We start from the raw sequence: 18,220 nt of genomic DNA, 5'->3' as shown, positions 1-18,220 counted from the left end.
AGCTGCACAGTACAAAGACAAAGAGCAGCCAAAAGCAAGAGGCATAAAAAAATAGTGATGCTTGAGATGAGCTTAAGGACACAGGTGAAGAACGGGAGGATTCTGGAACACAGATGTGGCGATGCATTACATGGTATGCTATTTAAGGGCATTAATGATGCAATATTGGATGGGAAAGAGTAACAAATCAAAATTATTTGGTTTTTTTTGCATTAATTCCTCACTTTGCTGTGTTTTTCCATTGATTAATTCAAATTATTGGATTTTTTTATGCAAAAAAGAAACTTTGAATCATGAGTAGAATATGGAAGTGATATGCTATGATAGCACCTTTGTTTTGTACAATTGTAACAAATCAGCACAATCTGGAATTGCGATAAATTATTTCACTAGCTTACAAATATCGATTTACCTGTTGTGAAAGTATTGACTGCAGGAACACTTCTCATGTTCTCACGTTTAGAAACCAGAAAAACCTCATAATCAGTGTCTGGTTGAAGATCGGCAATGGAATAGGCTGTCTCAGTGTCAGGAAGATCAATAGTTGCCTTCTCACCGCCCGGAGTCCCATAGGACAGGCTGATTCCATCAATTCGGGCGGATGGTTTGAACCAGGTAATGTGAGCAGTGGTGTCTGTGACTTTGTTTACTTCTACATGGCTGGGCGCATCAATCACTGTGGGATTGGTGAGCAGATTGCATCATTTATCAAGTTAAAAGTCGTACAAGCCTCAGTTCTCTGAAGATTACAATGCATTTCCACAAAAGCTAAACAAATGACCAAGATAATAAATCATTTTTTGAAACTGTGTCTCTCACTTCACATCGGTGTCTAAATTTAGCATTTTTGCTCCCATTTTATGGACCTAAAACAGATGCAGCAATAGCAACTTAGCAGTGCAGAGGCCCACACTCGATCTGCATGGGAGTTCAGGCCACTGATAAATTGGCTGGGGCCTCTATTTAGGCAGCCAACAGGCCTCATTTCAATACTGAAATGTGGCTCCCATGCTCATTTCAGACCCGGACTCCTGAATTCGTTTGCTCTACTCGGAGCTTGCAATGGGCAAGATCTGACTGGCGTTACTGATCTTGAGCATCTTAACCAGCGGTCCCTAAAGAGGCCACTGGAGACCGCTCAAAAAAGGTTTGGAAAATCTTTAGTGTTTTGTGGAGTCAGAAGGAGCAGGAGTGGGCCGCTACCAGCCTGCCCTTGTGCCCCTCCCCCCCCTTCTAATTGCCTCCACCACTCCCCTCCCAGACTGATGTCTGGGCCTCAGTACAGGCTGAAATTCATAAGGCCCCGACTGGCGATCTGCATCAGGGCGCCTAATTGGTGCCCACAGCTTGCCTGATTTATTCTGATGATGCCCGAGGATGAAGTTACTTTGGTCCCTTGCCTCTCTGTTCCAGCATGGCTGGTTGGGGGCGCTAAGGAATTTAGGCCCCATTGTTCCTAATTACAATAATCTATGTATTGGTACTCAGCTTGGTGCATTTCCAGACATTTTCCACGGAAGAAGATAAGGATAAACACCTTGAAATTAGGCCCTCTGAATATTAGCATATAGATGATTAACACCTTTGTTTGGAATTCTGCTGTCTTGTTATTTGAAACTGGTTACCACCTTCATTAAAATAGTGAGCAAAGGGATTTCATCTGAACGCATTAAGTGAAACATTCAAAGGACAAAAAAAAATTGTACAGAAAATATAAAAAACATAAATGGTCAGGGCATTCAGGACAAATATTCCAATTCAGATCTATCATTTAATTAATGGTCCATTTTAACCCTTACTCACTAGAAGATAACACTTTTTAAAATTGCTATATAATATGCGATCATCATGGAAACCATTTTACTAGACTGCTGACAAATGGTAAAAGTTATCTCTATGGTATTGCAATGTAGCAAATGTTCTATGTTAATTATAGCTTAAGCAATTTTAGTACAACATAAACATTTATGCATCATGTATTTACAAGAACAGGGTATGTACCGTTATACATTATTTCACAAAAAGTATCATTTATATCAGGACAGTATAACAACACAATGTGATGCAATGTTGATTCAGAAGAATTTACAATTATTCCCATCACACCATATCTGAGAAATAATATTCCCAGTGTCATACAAATAAATGACTCCCACAGTTTTCAAGCTATATTATTGAAATTTCCACTATTGGTATTCCCACCAGCCAGAGGATGTCAGGAGTTTAGCTGCTTAATGGCAGTTACCACATGCCTCGTTATTTTACACACTGCATTTGTGCCTCTGTGTGTATGCATATGTGTATATATGTGTGTGTGTGTGTGTGTGTGTGTGCATTTATGTAAGGCCCAAAGCCACCACATCTGCAGTTTACCATTATTAGATTTAATTAAAAGCTTGTAAGTTTTTAATATTTTCCACTTGGAAAAAAAATAACACTGACAGAGAAGGCAAATATAGTTTTAAATATTTACAGAGACTTCTTTGGTTTAATTATCACTTGGCATGCATACTGCTCCACAAAAGGTTCAGGAGCTAAAACTAACAGGTTGAAAATCCTGAATGAATCTATGTTTTAACTTTTATTGCCAGAATTCTACTGCTTGGTTCTTTCCAAATCATTTCAAGTCACAAGATCACAAGATAATTACAGTGAGGAAGGCCATTCAGTCTAGCTTAATTTACCCATCTGGAGAGAATCTGGAGTCCTCCCCATTGCATTGTTTCTTAAATCATTTCAGGGTTTAAGTCTCCACCACTCAATCTGGAAGTCTCGTCCATAAGTTGACCACTCTTTGTGTGAAGAAGAATTTCCAGAGATGAGTCCTAAATTTACCTTTTACTTTGTTCCCTTGTCCTGCTCTCTTAATTTAATTGAAAGTAATATGCCAGATTTACCTTTAGCTCCCCATTACTGTCTCATATATCTCTAAAAGATCACCCCAGATGCCTCCTCCTTTCTGGTCAAAAAGCCCAAGTCTCTCCAATATTTCCTCACTGACTTCAACCTCATTGAGAATAGGGGAAACAACATAAGTTTGATAAAGAAAAAAAATGGAAAATATCTGCAGGATTTACCCTTTTGAATGTTATACTTTTAATAAAGGCCCCAGTGATTACTTTTGTATAGAATTGCCGTTAATAATTTAGGGTGACAATTTGCTTTCAAATATAGCCTTCTAGGGTCGTAAAAGGCATTGCAAAATTTGTAGTAATATTCTAAACTTAGCCCTGCATGGTTGAATCTAAAAGATTAAGGATAAGTATGATATCCTAGATATCCTATATCAAAACTATATCAGGTGTAGTATGATGTGTTTACTTACAGAAGTTGAAATTCACACTAATAATGGTGAACAAAGACTGTTCTTGAATTTATTGCATAGAAAAGGATAGCAGTACTAGCCAGTAATAGTTTACAGGTTTGTGTGTGCTTGAGGTGGTCTCACAGTGTAAAGCCTCAATAATATTAGGTTGAATATTGAGTTGGTCTGGTGCAAACCCCCAGTTACAGGACAAGGCCAGGCATATACTGTACAGATTGCTGAACACTCCAGCATTCCTCCACATCACCACTTTATCACAACTGACAGGTGGACATTAGCTCATTCTTTCCTAATTAAACCTACCAGTCTGGCAGTTTTACTATCTAGCACTGGGAAGATTCATTTGGTGTGGTTGTGCGTGTGTGTGATTTACAGTCCTGCAAAAGGATTACGTTCCGAAGGTTTTGTGAACACAGCCACGTTGGGAAACAAGTTCCAGTTCAAGCAGAATTCGCACTACAGTGTTGTTCCATTCCCAGAACGGAATTAAAAATCCATGATTGAACAATTACCTTATCCATCTTGGCAGCTGTGCTACATTTTCAATTTCCACAGCAAATAAAATAAATATATCAACAGATTACTTGAATTATCAGGATCTACTATTCCTGGTGGTAGTTTTATGAGGTATGAAATTATAAATTTATAACTATGAAATGGGTGCTTGCTGTTTTATTAATTGGACTTTCATTTATGGCAAGATGCAAAATTAACATTTAATACCCTGGACCTTTTGCTTGCATGTTTTTTAACAATATTTTATCAGTAGTAGAATATTAACCACCAATTGATGCTTCATTTATCTGTGAAAATTGGGTCACATTGTGTGTCTTCAATGTGTGAAAAAAAAGCTATTATAAAAAATATGTTTCCAATTAAACCATGCCTTTCTCAATATGCTAGAAACTGATTGACCTTACAACTTGGAGTTTTTTTTAAACAATTGAAGCATCCTAATGATTTTATTTTATGGGGATGTATCCTTGAAACAGATTTCCATATACAAATCTGAGTTGAGTGTAGAATTGGGAGCACTGGAAATGTTTCTTGATAACATTTTGTTGAGGCCATAATCTTGCTCAAGGGCTATTGTCCAACAAGCTGCACTATGGAATGGAGGGACTGAGGTCTGCAGATTCCTATATGATGATTTCCTGATTTCAATCATACAATCCTGAGCAGTTGCTAAGCAGAGGCCCAAATACTTTCTCGTAGGAAGGGGGATAGGGTATTTTTTCCATTTCCTTGTGAAGCTTTACTTGGAGCTGGTGTACTTGGTCACCGCCTTTGTCCCTTCTGACAGGGCGTGCTTGGCCAGCTCCCTGGGCAGCCACAGGCAGATGCCAGTCTGGACCTCCCTGGGGTTGAACACTTGTTGTAGTGGGCCTGGCGGGAAGCTTGACCCACGGTGCGCTTGAAAATATTGTTCACAAAGGAGTTTATGATGCTCATGGCCTTGGAAGAGATGCCCGATGAACCCACTTTATCACTTTGTAGATGTAGATCAAGTAACTCCCCTTAGTGAATGTGATGGTGCCCGAGGACCAGAAACTAGCACCGAAGCACGGCGCCAAGTAAGCCACGAGTACAGTCGCAGCAAAACACAGCTAGAAGTGGAGAAAGTCGAGGAAGGAGAGCTACTCAATCTACATCTACAAAGTGAGGAAGGAGATAGGTCTGAGAGTTTTAATATAGCCTCTTTATTTCATCTATGGATGCGAGGGTAGCATTCCTTGTTTCAACTCACTCGACTACAAGAAAACGAGATGGACTACAAGAAAAGGAGAGGGACGGATGCTGAATCCCAGATCTGACAATATCCCATTGTTGAATGGCCCATAAGTGGAGTCTCAGAATTATATAAAGCAGCAGCACAGCTGAGGGTCACAATTGAAGGCAAGGTGGTGCACAAATGGTTACCTGGGCTGTTTTTAAGAGTACTACTGTACTGGAATAGAGCAGTCAAAATGCTTTCTGTTTTAATAACAGTTATGTTTAAAAAAGGAATTTTGTAGTGAACATCAAATAATTGTAACTTATTGAAGGGATGACAACTTAAACATTCTGGCATATGTATTTGGATGCATCATGTGATGTCACGAGTCATGGAAAGGGTCCTTTTAGAAATAATCCACTTAAAGCCCACTTTAATCCGCTCAGTGTGTGATATGTATCCATGTGGTTTATATCAATTTATATCAACTCGGTGTTAATTGTATTCAGGTGGTGTGTATCAATTGGGGCTCTCTTGTATCCATATATGAGAACTTATCTAGGGTGTGGTGTGTGTAATGTGGAGCTCTGTGACTAAAGGCTTGGAAGCAACTGAAGACCAGGCTCTAGTATTCTGTCCTTCACCACCAGGGTATCCAGCTTATAACATTATGAACTTAATTCTTGGACTGACTCAAATTGATGGCTGTACAAACTTGAATATAATCAAGCGGAGGGGAAGAAGAACACTTATTTATATTTACTCACTTGTAGTCAGTCTTTGTTTAATTGGTGGGCCACGGGTTTTATTTTTCAAAACATGAAGGCTGACTTCATAGTCCTCTCCTGGAGCCAGGCCAGTTTGCAAAAATGTCACTTGTGGTTGCTTCAAACTGTTGGAAATCTCTCCGTTTTCTTCTTTCTGCAACCAAGAGAAATTTCAAATTTGGTAAGAAGTTCAAAGAAAACATAAAAGTGGGCTTTAGGCGGCACATTGCTTCGGTACGTTATTTCAGGCACTGCCCTGGATACGTGTGTATGCCTGTGGCATTTTTCGATGCTATCCAGCACAAAGATATAAACCAAATGTGTTGGTAAGCCTGCATTGTAGAAGGGTGGACAACGAGAATGTTTACATAAAGTTTATAGCTAACTTACCATTCTTATTTTAGAGATAACTGTTATTGTTAAGAAAAGGATTTGTCATCCAGCCCAGATTAAGATTTATACGGCATTATTTAGGATACCATACAGCAATCTAGCATTACCACCAATCACTGTTTGGTATGCAATCTTTAGTATTATGACTATAGCTAACTTACCATTCTGCTAGTAAGTTACAATGCAGGCTTACCAAAACATTTGGTTTATATCTTTGTGCTGGATGGCATCGAAAAATGCCACAGGCATACACACGAAAGTTGTTGAACTCAATGTTGAGGTTGGAAGTCCGTAAAGTGAATTGAAAGATGAGGTGCTGTACGTCGAGCTTTGTATTGAGCATCATTGGAACAGTGTAGGAGGCCGAGGACAGAGTGGTCAGAGTGGAAACATAGAAACATAGAAAATAGGAGCAAGAGTCGGCCATTTGGCCCTTCTAGTTCTGATGAAAGGTCATTGACTTGAAACATTACCTCTGTTTCTCTCTTCACAGAGGCTGCCTGACCTGCTGAGCGTTTCCAGCATTTTCTGCTTTGATTTCTTTTATAGTCCAAAGGGGACAAATGGCAAGCCAGAGTCCAATTTGGATTGCCAATACTTTGAAAGGTTTCAAAAGACATGATATAATCAGGCCTTTTCACCTGTTTCCTTTTAAAGCTTCTCTTTTAAATCCGAACACCTCTGTGTTCTGTCAGCCAGCATAGTGATCGTTTTGCTAAACACCTCTGTTCAGTCCGCAAGCGTGACCCAGAGCTTCCAGTCGCTTGCCACTTTAATTCTCTATCCCAGTCTAGACACAAAAGGGATCAAAGGGTGTGGGGAGAGAGCGGGAATATGGTATTGAGATAGAGGATCAGCTATTATCATATTGAATGGTGGAGCAGGCTCGAAGGGCCAAATGGCCGACTCTTGCTCCTATTTTCTATGTTTCTATGTTTCCACTCTGACCACTCTGTCCTCAGCCTCCTACACTGTTCCAATGACGCTCAATACAAAGCTCGACGTACAGCACCTTATCTTTCGATTCACTTTACGGACTTCCAACCTCAACATTGAGTTCAACAACTTTCGATCATAATCACCGCTTTCATTTTGTTGGACAGCAGGTACTGGTGATAGTTCTGCTGTAACCAGTTACACCTCCTCTGGACCCATCTTTTGTTTATTCACTTGTCCCATTACCACCCTCCTTGCCTTGCACCATCATCGCTTTTGTCATTTAATCATTCCACCCTATCACAGACCTTCCCCTTTGTTCTTTCCTCACCCCCCACCCCCGACCCCCACTTTTCCCTGGCTCTGTACTTGCCGAAAAGATGTTAAATCTCTAACGTCTTCTAGTTCTGATGAAAGGTCATTGACCTGAAACATTACCTCTGTTTCTCTCTTCACAGAGGCTGCCTGACCTGCTGAGCGTTTCCAGCATTTTCTGTTTTGATTTCTTTTAAATCTGTATGTACTATCACTCCTATAAATGTTATTCAACTGCTGGACTGAGCATTATGTTAATTTTAATGGAGCTTGGTTATGGATGTCAATACAACATTGTTGCAATATGGAACAGGTGGGAGCCTCAGTCTCAGGCAGTGTTGGCCTGATTTAGCCCATTAATTCTGCAGTTTTCTCTGGCCCATCACTTTAGTCCCTCTTCTTAATAACATCCAAAGGTCAAAATAAAATGTAGTCTTAAAACAAGCAGATCTACATTTGACATGCGTACATTTGACATACATTTTGAGTTAAACTTTATTTCTTTGCGCACACTATTATGAGTTTGAGGAAACAATATATTTTTAAAATTGTATATAAATGATATAAATGAGTCAAATTTAACCCAGGTCTGATGAAAGGTTTTTACTCCAAACTGTCTTTTCTCATCTCAAACAATGTTGAAATTATTGCTGCAGGTTTTCAGCATTTTCTGTTTTTTTTTCTTTCTGGATATGAGACATTTACAGTTTTGCTTTTCATGTTCCCAAATAACCCATACACTTTCCTGGTGTGTCATCAAGTTGGCTGTGGCTTACTGGATTTGTTGAAAGAAAATCTCTTGTAACATTCATCTGTTACAACATGTAACAGTAGAAAATGCGGGTTTTAGTCATGCATTTTTCAGGAACAGATGTACAAACATTTTACAGCTGTCTGCATTTCAAGTGAATAAATAAATGTGACAGCGATATGATAGGAATGAAGTAAAACACAATTCAGCACCTTAATCATACCATGGCATTTATTTTGAATGCAGGAGGAAAGTAGCTGGAGGGTGGGGGCAGGGGAGATTTGCATTCACACATTGTTCAGGTGTACATTTATGGTGCCAGGGATCATTGGAGATAACCATGGCCTAGTCTGTCTCATTGTCCTTACTGGGGAGATGAAGGTAACCTAAGGGAAGACTATTTGGGAAAAAAAGCTACAAAGATAAAATTACATGTAAAATACATACAACAATAGATGATGACAAGTGATACGATTTGCTTCTGAATGTAACAAAGATACGCATTTTCTTGGCTTTCATTCTATACCAAAGAAGAAACACATGTCTCACAAACCCTGTAGATCACAAGAAATGATTCAGGACCATTTCTCAAGTGAAATAAAAAGCAAGATTGGAAAATTTAAAATATATAATAATCAATGGAATTAAAGTACTGGCACCAGAATTGATCAATAAATTTGGCCCATATAATAATAAATCACTGACACACTTGCCACCATCGTTTATCATCCTTGATGTCCTGTGACCATGGAGTTGTAACATTTGACTTACAGGGGCTTTGAAAATGATCTCCCAGCCATCAAACTCAATTTCCAGAGGATCCCACTCCACATCTACGGAGGTATCACGGATAGACTTGAATCTCAAGCCATCTGGCGTGGGTAGATCTGTAAGGAGGCAGGAATTATGTTTAGAAAGCTGGAACGACACATAAAACAGGGAATTTCCATCGGAACAAAAATAGGTTGAGAGAAGGACTATTTTCAAAATTCAGTCTTTATAATGTGGTTTAAGAGGCCACACGGGTTGCAAAATGACTCATTCGGAGAAACTTGAAGTGCATTCCTCGGAGAATTTAGAGGTCAGTAAGATGGCTCCTACCAATTTAGAACAAGCTATTCGTTCATCAATAATCAACATTTTTGGCAAACATTGCAAGACTATAGGTTCAATTTACTTTATAGAATAAGATACTTTATTCTTACTCTCTTTAATAGAAATTATTATTTTACATAGCGTTACAGAATCGGTCTCAAAGTTAAATTAGATTAAAGTGCAGCCATTAAATAATTAAAGTAACATGAGAGTGGCTTTACTCAAACAACCACACTTTAAACTCAATCTTCACTTGAAATATTTGCTGCTGATAGTTGTCGTTTTGCAATGATTTTGTTATCGATTACTCAGAAAGCAAATCAATATTTCCAATATATAAAGTTCCATATTACAGTTTTGATTCATTTATTCTTGTTGAGATCACCTAAAAATTGATTTACAGAGTATATCCATCATAAGAATGCAATGCAAAGAGATCTATACTGTGATTTACAAGTACCAACTGCAGCTTTTTTTTATTCGTTCATGGGATGTGGGGGTCGCTGGCAAGGCCGGCATTTATTGCCCATCCCTAATTGCCCTTGAGAAGGTGGTGATGAGCCGCCTTCTTGAACCGCTGCAGTCCGTGTGGTGACGGTTCTCCCACAGTGCTGTTAGGAAGGGAGTTCCAGGATTTTGACCCAGTGACGATGAAGGAACGGCGATATATTTCCAAGTCGGGATGGTGTGTGACATGGAGGGGAACGTGCAGGTGGAGTTATTCCCATGTGCTCTTGTCCATCTAGGTGGTAGAGGTTGCGGGTTTGGGAGAAGCCTTGGCGAGTTGCTGCAGTGCATCCTGTGGATGGTACACACTGCAGCCACTGTGCACTGGTGGTGAAGGGAGTGAATGTTTAGGGTGGTGGATGGGGTGCCAATCAAGCGGGCTGCTTTGTCCTGGATGGTGTCGAGCGTCTTGAGTGATGTTGGAGCCGCACTCATCCAGGCAAGTGGAGAGTATTCCATCACACTCCTGACTTGTGCCTTGTAGATGGTGGAAAGGCTTTGGGGAGTCAGGAGGTGAGTCACTCGCCGCAGAATACCCAGCCTCTGACCTGCTCTTGTAGCCACAGTATTTATATGGCTGGTCCAGTTAAGTTTCTGGTCAATGGTGACCCCCAGGATGTTGATGGTGGGGTTTCAACGAATGTAATGCTGTTGAATGTCAAGGGGAGGTGGTTAGACCCTCCCTTGTTGGAGATGGTCATTGCCTGGCACTTGTCTGGCGCAAATGTTACTTGCCACTTATAAGCCCAAGCCTGGATGTTGTCCAGGTCTTGCTGCATGCGGGCTCGGACTGCTTTATTATTTGAGGAGTTGCGAATGGAACTGAACACTGTGCAACCATCAGCGAACATGCCCATTTCTGACCTTATGATGGAGGGAAGGTCATTGATGAAGCAGCTGAAGATGTTTGGGCCTAGGACACTGCCCTGAGGAACTCCTGCAGCAATGCCCTGGGGCTGAGATGTGCTAGGTATGAGTCCAGCCACTGGAGAGATTTCCCCCTGATTCCCAGTGACTTCAATTTTACTAGGGCTCCTTGGTGCCACACTCGGTCAAATGCTGCCTTGATGTCAAGGGCAGTTACTCTCACCTCAGCTGTGGAATTCAGCTCTTTTGTCCATGTTTGGACTAAGGCTGTAATGAGGTCGAGAGCCGAGTGGTCCTGGCGGAACCCAAACTGAGCATCGGTGAGCAGGTTATTGGTGAGTAAGTGCCGCTTGATAGCACTGTCAACGACACCTTGCATCACTTTGCTGATGATTGAGAATAGACTGATGGGGCGGTAATTGGCCAGATTGGATTTGTCCTGCTTTTTGTGGACAGGACATACCTGGGCAATTTTCCGCATTGTTGGGTGGATGCCAGTGTTGTAGCTGTACTGGAACAGCTTGGCTAGAGGCGCAGCTAGTTCTGGAGCACAAGTCTTCAGCACTACAGCCGGGATGTTGTCGGGGCCCATAGCCTTTGCTGTACCCAATGCACTCAGCCATTTCTTGATATCACGTGGAGTGAATCGAATTAGCTGAAGACTGGCTTCTGTGATGGTGGAGATATCGGGAGAAGGCCAAGATGGATCATTCACTCAGCACTTCCGGCTGAAGATGGTTGCAAACACTTCAGCCTTGTCTTTTGCACTCACGTGCTGGACTCCGCCACCATAGAGGATGGGGATATTTGCAGAGCCTCCTCTTCCCATTAGTTGTTTAATTGTCCACCACCATTCATGACTGGATGTGGCAGGACTGCAGAGCTTTGATCTGATCCTTTGGTTGTGGAATCGCTTAGCTCTGTCTATAGCATGTTGCTTCCGCTGTTTAGCCTGCATGTAGTCCTGAGTTGTAGCTTCACCAGGTTGGCACCTCATTTTTAGGTACGCCTGGTGCTGCTCCTCTATACTCATACTCCTCATTGAACTAGGGTTGATCCCCTGGCTTGTTGGTAATGGTAGAGTGAGGATTATGCCAGGCCATGAGGTTACAGATTGTGCTGGAATATAATTCTACTGCTAGATGGCCTGCAGCGCATCATGGATACCCAGTTTTGAGCTGCTAGATCTGTTCTGAATCTATCCCATTTAGCACGGTGGTTGTGCCACACAACACGTTGGATGGTGTCCTCCGTGCGAAGACGGGATCTTCGTCTCCACGAGGACTGTGCCGGTGGTCACTCCTACCAATACTGTCATGGACAGATACATTTGCGACAGGTAGATTGGTGAGGACGAGGTCAAGTAAGTTTTTCCCTCATGTTGGTTCGCTCACCACCTGCCGCAGGCCCAGTCTGGCAGCTATGTACTTCAGGACTCGGCCAGTAGTGGTGCTGCCCTTGGTAATGGACATTGAAGTCCCCCAACCAGAGTACATTCTGTGCCCTTGCTACCCTCAGTGCTTCCTCCCAATGGTGTTCAACATGGAGGAGGCCTGAGTCATCAGCTGAGGAAGGGCGGCAGGTGGTAATCAGCAGGAGGTTTCCTTGCCCATGTTTGACCTGATGCCATGAGATTTCATGGGGTCCAGAGTCAATGTTGAGGACTCCCAGGGCCACTCCCTCCTGACTGTATATCACTGTACCGCCACCTCTGGTTGGTCTGTCAGGGCTGTTGCTTGACTAGTCTGTGGGACAGTTCTCCCAATTTTTGCACAAGTCCCCAGATGTTAGTGAGGAGGACTTTGCAGGGTTGACTTGGCTTGGTTTGCCTTTGTCGTGTCTGGTGCCTAGTAGTCCGTCCGGTTTTATTCTTATTGTGACATTTTTAAAGCGAGATTTTACAACTGAGTGGCTTGCTCGGCCATTTCAGAGGGCAATTAAGAATCAACCACATTGCTGTGGGTCTGGAGTCACATGTAGGCCAGACCAGGTAAGGACAGCAGGTTTCCTTCCCTAAAGAGCATTAGTGAACCAGATGGGTTTTTATGACAATCTGGTAGTTTCATGGCCGCCATTACTGATACTAGTATTTTATAATTCCAGATTTTATTTAATTAATTGAATTTAAATTTCCCAGCTGCTGTGGTGGGATTTGAACTCATGACTCCGGATTATTAGTCCAGGCCTCTGGATTATTAGTCCAGTAACATAAACACTATGCTACCGTACTGCTGGGGGCAGTAGCAGTAAAATGTAGACCAAAGGTTACAGAAGGTACTTCGAATGTCTGAAGTGTAAAGTTGAGGCCATTCTCATATTCTCAAGGCCGCTTGTGCAACCTTTGATGCAGACGTTCCTGCCTGCGGACCTCATATATCCTTCGGCTAATTTAATTTTAAAAATGGGAAATATTTCATCCTTTTGAGCATATGCTTTTGACATCAGTGAGCATCATTCGCTACCAATGTCCCTGATTAAGGGCCAACACTGTCTGCTGACAAATGATGGGTCATAATGAAATAGAACTAATTGGTTAATATGGAGCATTTTCTGGTTTCTGCACTTCTGCTCAGTTTTTCAGCAATGAATTTACATGAAAGGAGAGGTCTGCTGACCTACAGTTAAAAGAAAATGATTTTACAATCACCTTAGCGAGTTCCCTTTGGCGCTATTACCACTCTGACTGGAATTTCAAGTCAGATTCATTTACACACCACAACGGAAAGGAACACACTATGAATTGGGCAATACGTTCAAATGCACACAAGATGAAAAGCATCCACCAAAAAGGTCAAAGTAAATGTTCTGCTGATGCCACCATAGAATGTTTACTCATCCTGAATTCCCAGTGAAAATCAATGACACCAAAGTTGTCTCTCGGAGGTGAATATGTCCTGTTTCAACATTAGGCCAGGGAGCTTTGTCCTGACAGCAATTCCCCTTCCGTCTTCTTTTCCAGTGTATTCATCTACTAATTTGTATGTATTTTCTGTTCAGCCTTTCTATATTCAGATCCAAGTTCTCAGAGTTGTCATTTGATGGCCAATGTAACAAAATCCTTACAAAAGTGACTTAAGTCTCTTTGACAAGTGACCTAATTACATAGAATTACATAGAATGTACAGCACAGAAACAGGCCATTTGGCCCAACTGGTCCATACTGGTGTTTATGCTCCACATGAGCCTCCCCCCACCCCTCTTCATCTAACCCTCACGTGTTTATCTAGCTTTCCATAAATGCATCAATGTTTTTCGCCTCAACTACTCCTTGTGGTAACGAGTTCCACATTCTAACAACTCTCTGGGTAAAGAAGTTTCTCCTCAATTCCCTATGGGTTTATTAGTGATTAGCTTATATTTATGGCCCTTAATTTTGGTCTCCCCCACAAGTGGAAACATCTTCTCTACCATATAAAACCCTTTCATAATCTTAAAGACCACTATCAGGTTACCTCTCAGCCTTCTCTTTTCTAGTGAAATTCTTTGGTAGTGATTTTGTTACAAAAAGACTATCCCTGACTATTTTTCAGATTCTGAGCAAACATCATCATGAGTGAAGCTGCATTACAGTTACTCCCTGCCTATCTGTGGCTATAAGAGCAGTCAGAGGCTGGGTATTCTGTGGCTAGTGACTCACCTCCTGATTCCCCAAAGCCTTTCCACCATCTACGAGGCACAAGTCAGGAGTGTGATGGAATACTCACCACTTGCCTGGATGAGTGCAGCTCCAACAACACTCAAGAAGCTCGACACCATCCAGGACAAAGCAGCCCGCTTGATTGATACCCCACCCACCACCCTAAACATTCACTCCCTTCACCATCGGCGCACCGTGGCTGCAGTGTGTACCATCCACAGGATGCACTGCAGCAACTCGTCAAGGCTTCTTCGACAGCACCTCCCAAACCCGCGACCTCTACCACCTAGAAGGACAAGGGCAGCAGGCACATGGGAACAATACCACCTGCACGTTCCCCTCCAAGTCACACACCATCCCGACTTGGAAATATATCGCTGTTCCTTCATCGTCGCAGGGTCAAAATCCTGGAACTCCCTACCTAACAGCACTGTGGGAGAACCTTCACCTTATGGACTGCAGCGGTTCAAGAAGGCGGCTCACCACCACCTTCTCAAGGGCAATTAGGGATGGGCAATAAATGCAGGCCTTGCCAGCGACGCCCACATCCCATGAATGAATTTAAAAAATTGTCACTCTTTCAGGGGCTAAATTGAAAGTGGTAATAAAAAAGTTATTGTGCCGCACAACAGATTATGTAATTTAGATAATTTAGTGCACAGTGCAGTTCAAGAGAGCCTTTCAATCCAGTTCTTGGTTACAAGCCTAGAGAGGTAATTTCTACCACTGTTTGCCGTTGAATTGGAATCAATACAACACATTTCATGTGTAATAGTTCATTGTTTTTTTCCTATAAATTCCACCTGTAGCATATTGCTCTTTTCCATTAACACTTGTTGACAAGTTAAAATGGCTTATCATCCAGTCGTTCATCAAAATGTTAACTTGTTACATCAAACAAATTGATCAAAATTGAAGACATTACAGGATAGAAATTACTGTCAGTGAAGGTCGAACGTTTAATGCACTCGTATCAAATTGTTCTCCCCGTTACTTTAATGGAGGTGTTCGCCAGCTCAAACTAAAATAAATGGGTTGATGCTTCCATTAAAGTTGTAGAGACAGGAATTTGATACAAGCACATAGGTATTTGCCCAATAACATCACCAATAATAATTTTCAGGCTCATTTTCCCAATTATTAGGGTGAGGCTTCTTGTTGCTAATGACAACAGTAACTTTTTTCCTATCTATACTTAATCTGCCTGTAATTTTGCTTCAAGCCTCGAAATAAAAGCATCCAAAAGCACGATGTTTGAAAGGTGGATAGCTGAGGCTGGATTAATTTTAGTTTCTTTTTAACAGGTTAATATTATAGTCCTAAACATGGATATTTCCAATTTCAAGCGCTATTCCCTCTAGAGCTCGAATACTATAGCCCCATTGTTAGAACTTTTTAATTGAAAAAAATAATGTTTACAAAATCTATAGTTTTCTGAGTCACTTTTATTGCCTCTTATTTACTTTTGGCCCCAGGATGTAAATTTGCTTTCTCCCAATTAACCACTGCCATTGTTCTGCTGTTAATAGAAGCTTACTGAAGTACCTTTTGTACCAACATTATTAACAATTCACAGAGGGCTAAGTTTGCTGTTCACAGGCTCAAATATGCAAATAAACATTCCTACAGAGACCGATGGTACTCACATGTTGCTACCCTGGCACTGACAGGAATGCTTTTCTGGTTGTTAAGGATAGCATAAACGTTGATGAAATATTCAATCCCCGGCTCTAGTCCTCGGATGGTGGATGACATCTGGTCTCCAGGTACTCTTATCTCCATTTTTAGACCACCGGGAGAAGTTGGGACATATGTGATAAGGTACTCATTTACTCTAACTTCATTATACCACTCCAAGTCCACAGTTGCAGGAGTCACTTCAGTCACCTTTAAGTTTTTTGGGGGGGAAACTGCGGGACGAAACAAAATATGTGGTAAATTTATTAAGACAAAAAGTACTGAAATAAATAAAAGATAATACTGGTCATAATTCTATCTTCATGTAGATTTTCTAACCTGAGAAATTTTTGCGAAGGCCCAAGGCACATAATGCAGAGCAGCACCAATGTTGAAAAGAGTAGAAGTTGGACATTATAAGAATGAGGCAAGATGGTAGATAAGGGGAGAGTAAAAGAAAGAGTCAACCATACAAATGAAACAATTAATACAGACCTATGTACCACAATGTAGTTTTGAAAACTGAAGCATGAAAAAGGTTTACAAAGAAGAGTGACAAAGGTGATTCCACATTTGAGGCCCCTAATTATGCAGAGACTCACAGGCCTCAAATGATGAGAATGTACACTATTGGAAAAGGCTATGGTGGTCCATCAGACCAATCCCATCCCAGTGACCTTGTTTTCGCTTAAGAAAGGATTAGAGGTAGAGGAAGACGTGATCCAGAAAAGTATGGACATTGTAGATTTAAGTAGATTTTAGTTTGTAACATTGATTGTGAGTGCAAAACTGAGGGTCAAAGATTCAAAATTAGCAATATCGAAGTATGACTCGTGATAAGGAAAATCAATTTGCCACAGCAGTGAATATGTGGAACAGATTCCCAGTAAAATCTGTATTGATTAATTCCTTCTAAAAGAACCAAATAGAAATCTGGTTAAGATAGAGGTTGAGGGTTATAGTGATAAAGGTTAAGATGATCAAATAGTCTTCAGGTCACCTGACTCCTTTGCTTTGGAAGTAGGTTGACAAAAATCAGAAAAAGGAAATACGAGGATGGGGAGTATTTTGCTGAATTAATTTGGAATTGGGGAGTCTTTAATTTTCCTCAAGAGGTTAAATGGTTAGGGTAGGGTCCATGGTACAGTAGATTGTATCTGGTCTTTGATAGATGTGAGGTTGATGATCCAATTGTCATTTTTCATTTCATGCACTCTTAGTATAACATTTCGAATTCCACTGCTTTATTCCAGAGAATATAAAACTCAACTTTTTATTGCTTTTTCAATTAGTTGAAAGGATACCAAGGGCTCACCCAACTGCTCCAGAAGTAGGCCATAATACTGCAATTCATCAAGCCTGGGGTTTACTTCCTAGCCTTGGCTGGCATAAGAACTCTGTTTAACTATGAGGTAACTCACTACAACAGGCCATAGATGGAACATTCCATCTTAGGTAATGATGTGGAGAGAAAAAAAAATGACCACGGGAGTTATCCCCTCCATATAGCATACTTACTCAACCGATAGACAGCAGCATTCATAGGCAGAGTGCAAAGAGGAATAAGGTTACAAAGGGAGAAAAAGATACAAGAAGGAATATGTTAGACAAAACAGAATGGTGAATCAATGTGTCACGTCGGAGGAATGAAGAAAATGAGAATCATCTTATTTTATTTATTTTAAATCACGAACCTCTGGAATACCAGACAAGAAGACTGCAGAGAGTAAACAGTGCTCCTGCTTTGTCAGTTGTTGACTATCTCAGAAAAGTAATTGAGGACGGTAAAAGACGATTAAGCTCATGCTTTGTTCCACTGTGTGTAATTTGTATTTATGAACGGCAGAATTTTTGGCATGGTCTGTCAAACATATGGAAAAATCTCTTGGATTCACATGGAAGCTTTTTTTTTCAAATTTCAAAACCAGACAGTGAGCAATCCAATTGCTTACCTAAGTGTTTTTTATTTTCTACCCCAGGATCATTTATTTAAATATATATACTTCCTGTACAGTGTTTTGAACACTGAAATATCTAAATATAGGGTAAGAATTATAAGAACTGGACCAGACCCACTAGAGATATAAGAGTTCAATTTTAAAAAGTATATTATGAAACCATAACAATTATAATTTTTAGACATCCAAATACAATTCAGACCTCTTTTGTATTGTAAATAATTTAGACAGCTAAGCGCAACACGAGTTATCAGTACAGTTGAATACATTGTGTTACT

At 40.9% G+C, this 18,220-nt stretch overlaps 1 protein-coding gene across 8 annotated transcripts in view; it reads right to left on the bottom strand.

Moving 5' to 3' along the window:
- tncb (tenascin Cb) overlaps window positions 1-18,220 on the bottom strand; it is a 252,703-nt gene that overhangs the window by 68,675 nt on the left and 165,808 nt on the right. For all 8 annotated transcript variants that reach the window (XM_067969589.1, XM_067969582.1, XM_067969585.1 and 5 more), the window contains 4 exons: window positions 15,954-16,217; window positions 8,973-9,088; window positions 5,807-5,960; window positions 413-676 (listed from right to left, as the gene is read on the bottom strand). In XM_067969589.1, coding sequence (XP_067825690.1) covers window positions 413-676; window positions 5,807-5,960; window positions 8,973-9,088; window positions 15,954-16,217 — 798 coding nt within the window. The remainder of the gene's footprint in view (window positions 1-412; window positions 677-5,806; window positions 5,961-8,972; window positions 9,089-15,953; window positions 16,218-18,220) is intronic.

The sequence above is a fragment of the Heptranchias perlo genome, chromosome 31 (assembly GCF_035084215.1).
Source record: "Heptranchias perlo isolate sHepPer1 chromosome 31, sHepPer1.hap1, whole genome shotgun sequence".
In the NCBI taxonomy this organism is placed as follows: Eukaryota; Metazoa; Chordata; class Chondrichthyes; order Hexanchiformes; family Hexanchidae; genus Heptranchias; species Heptranchias perlo.
The sequence above is the reverse complement of the archived record's forward strand: the minus strand, read 5'-3'. Positions and strand labels throughout refer to the sequence as shown.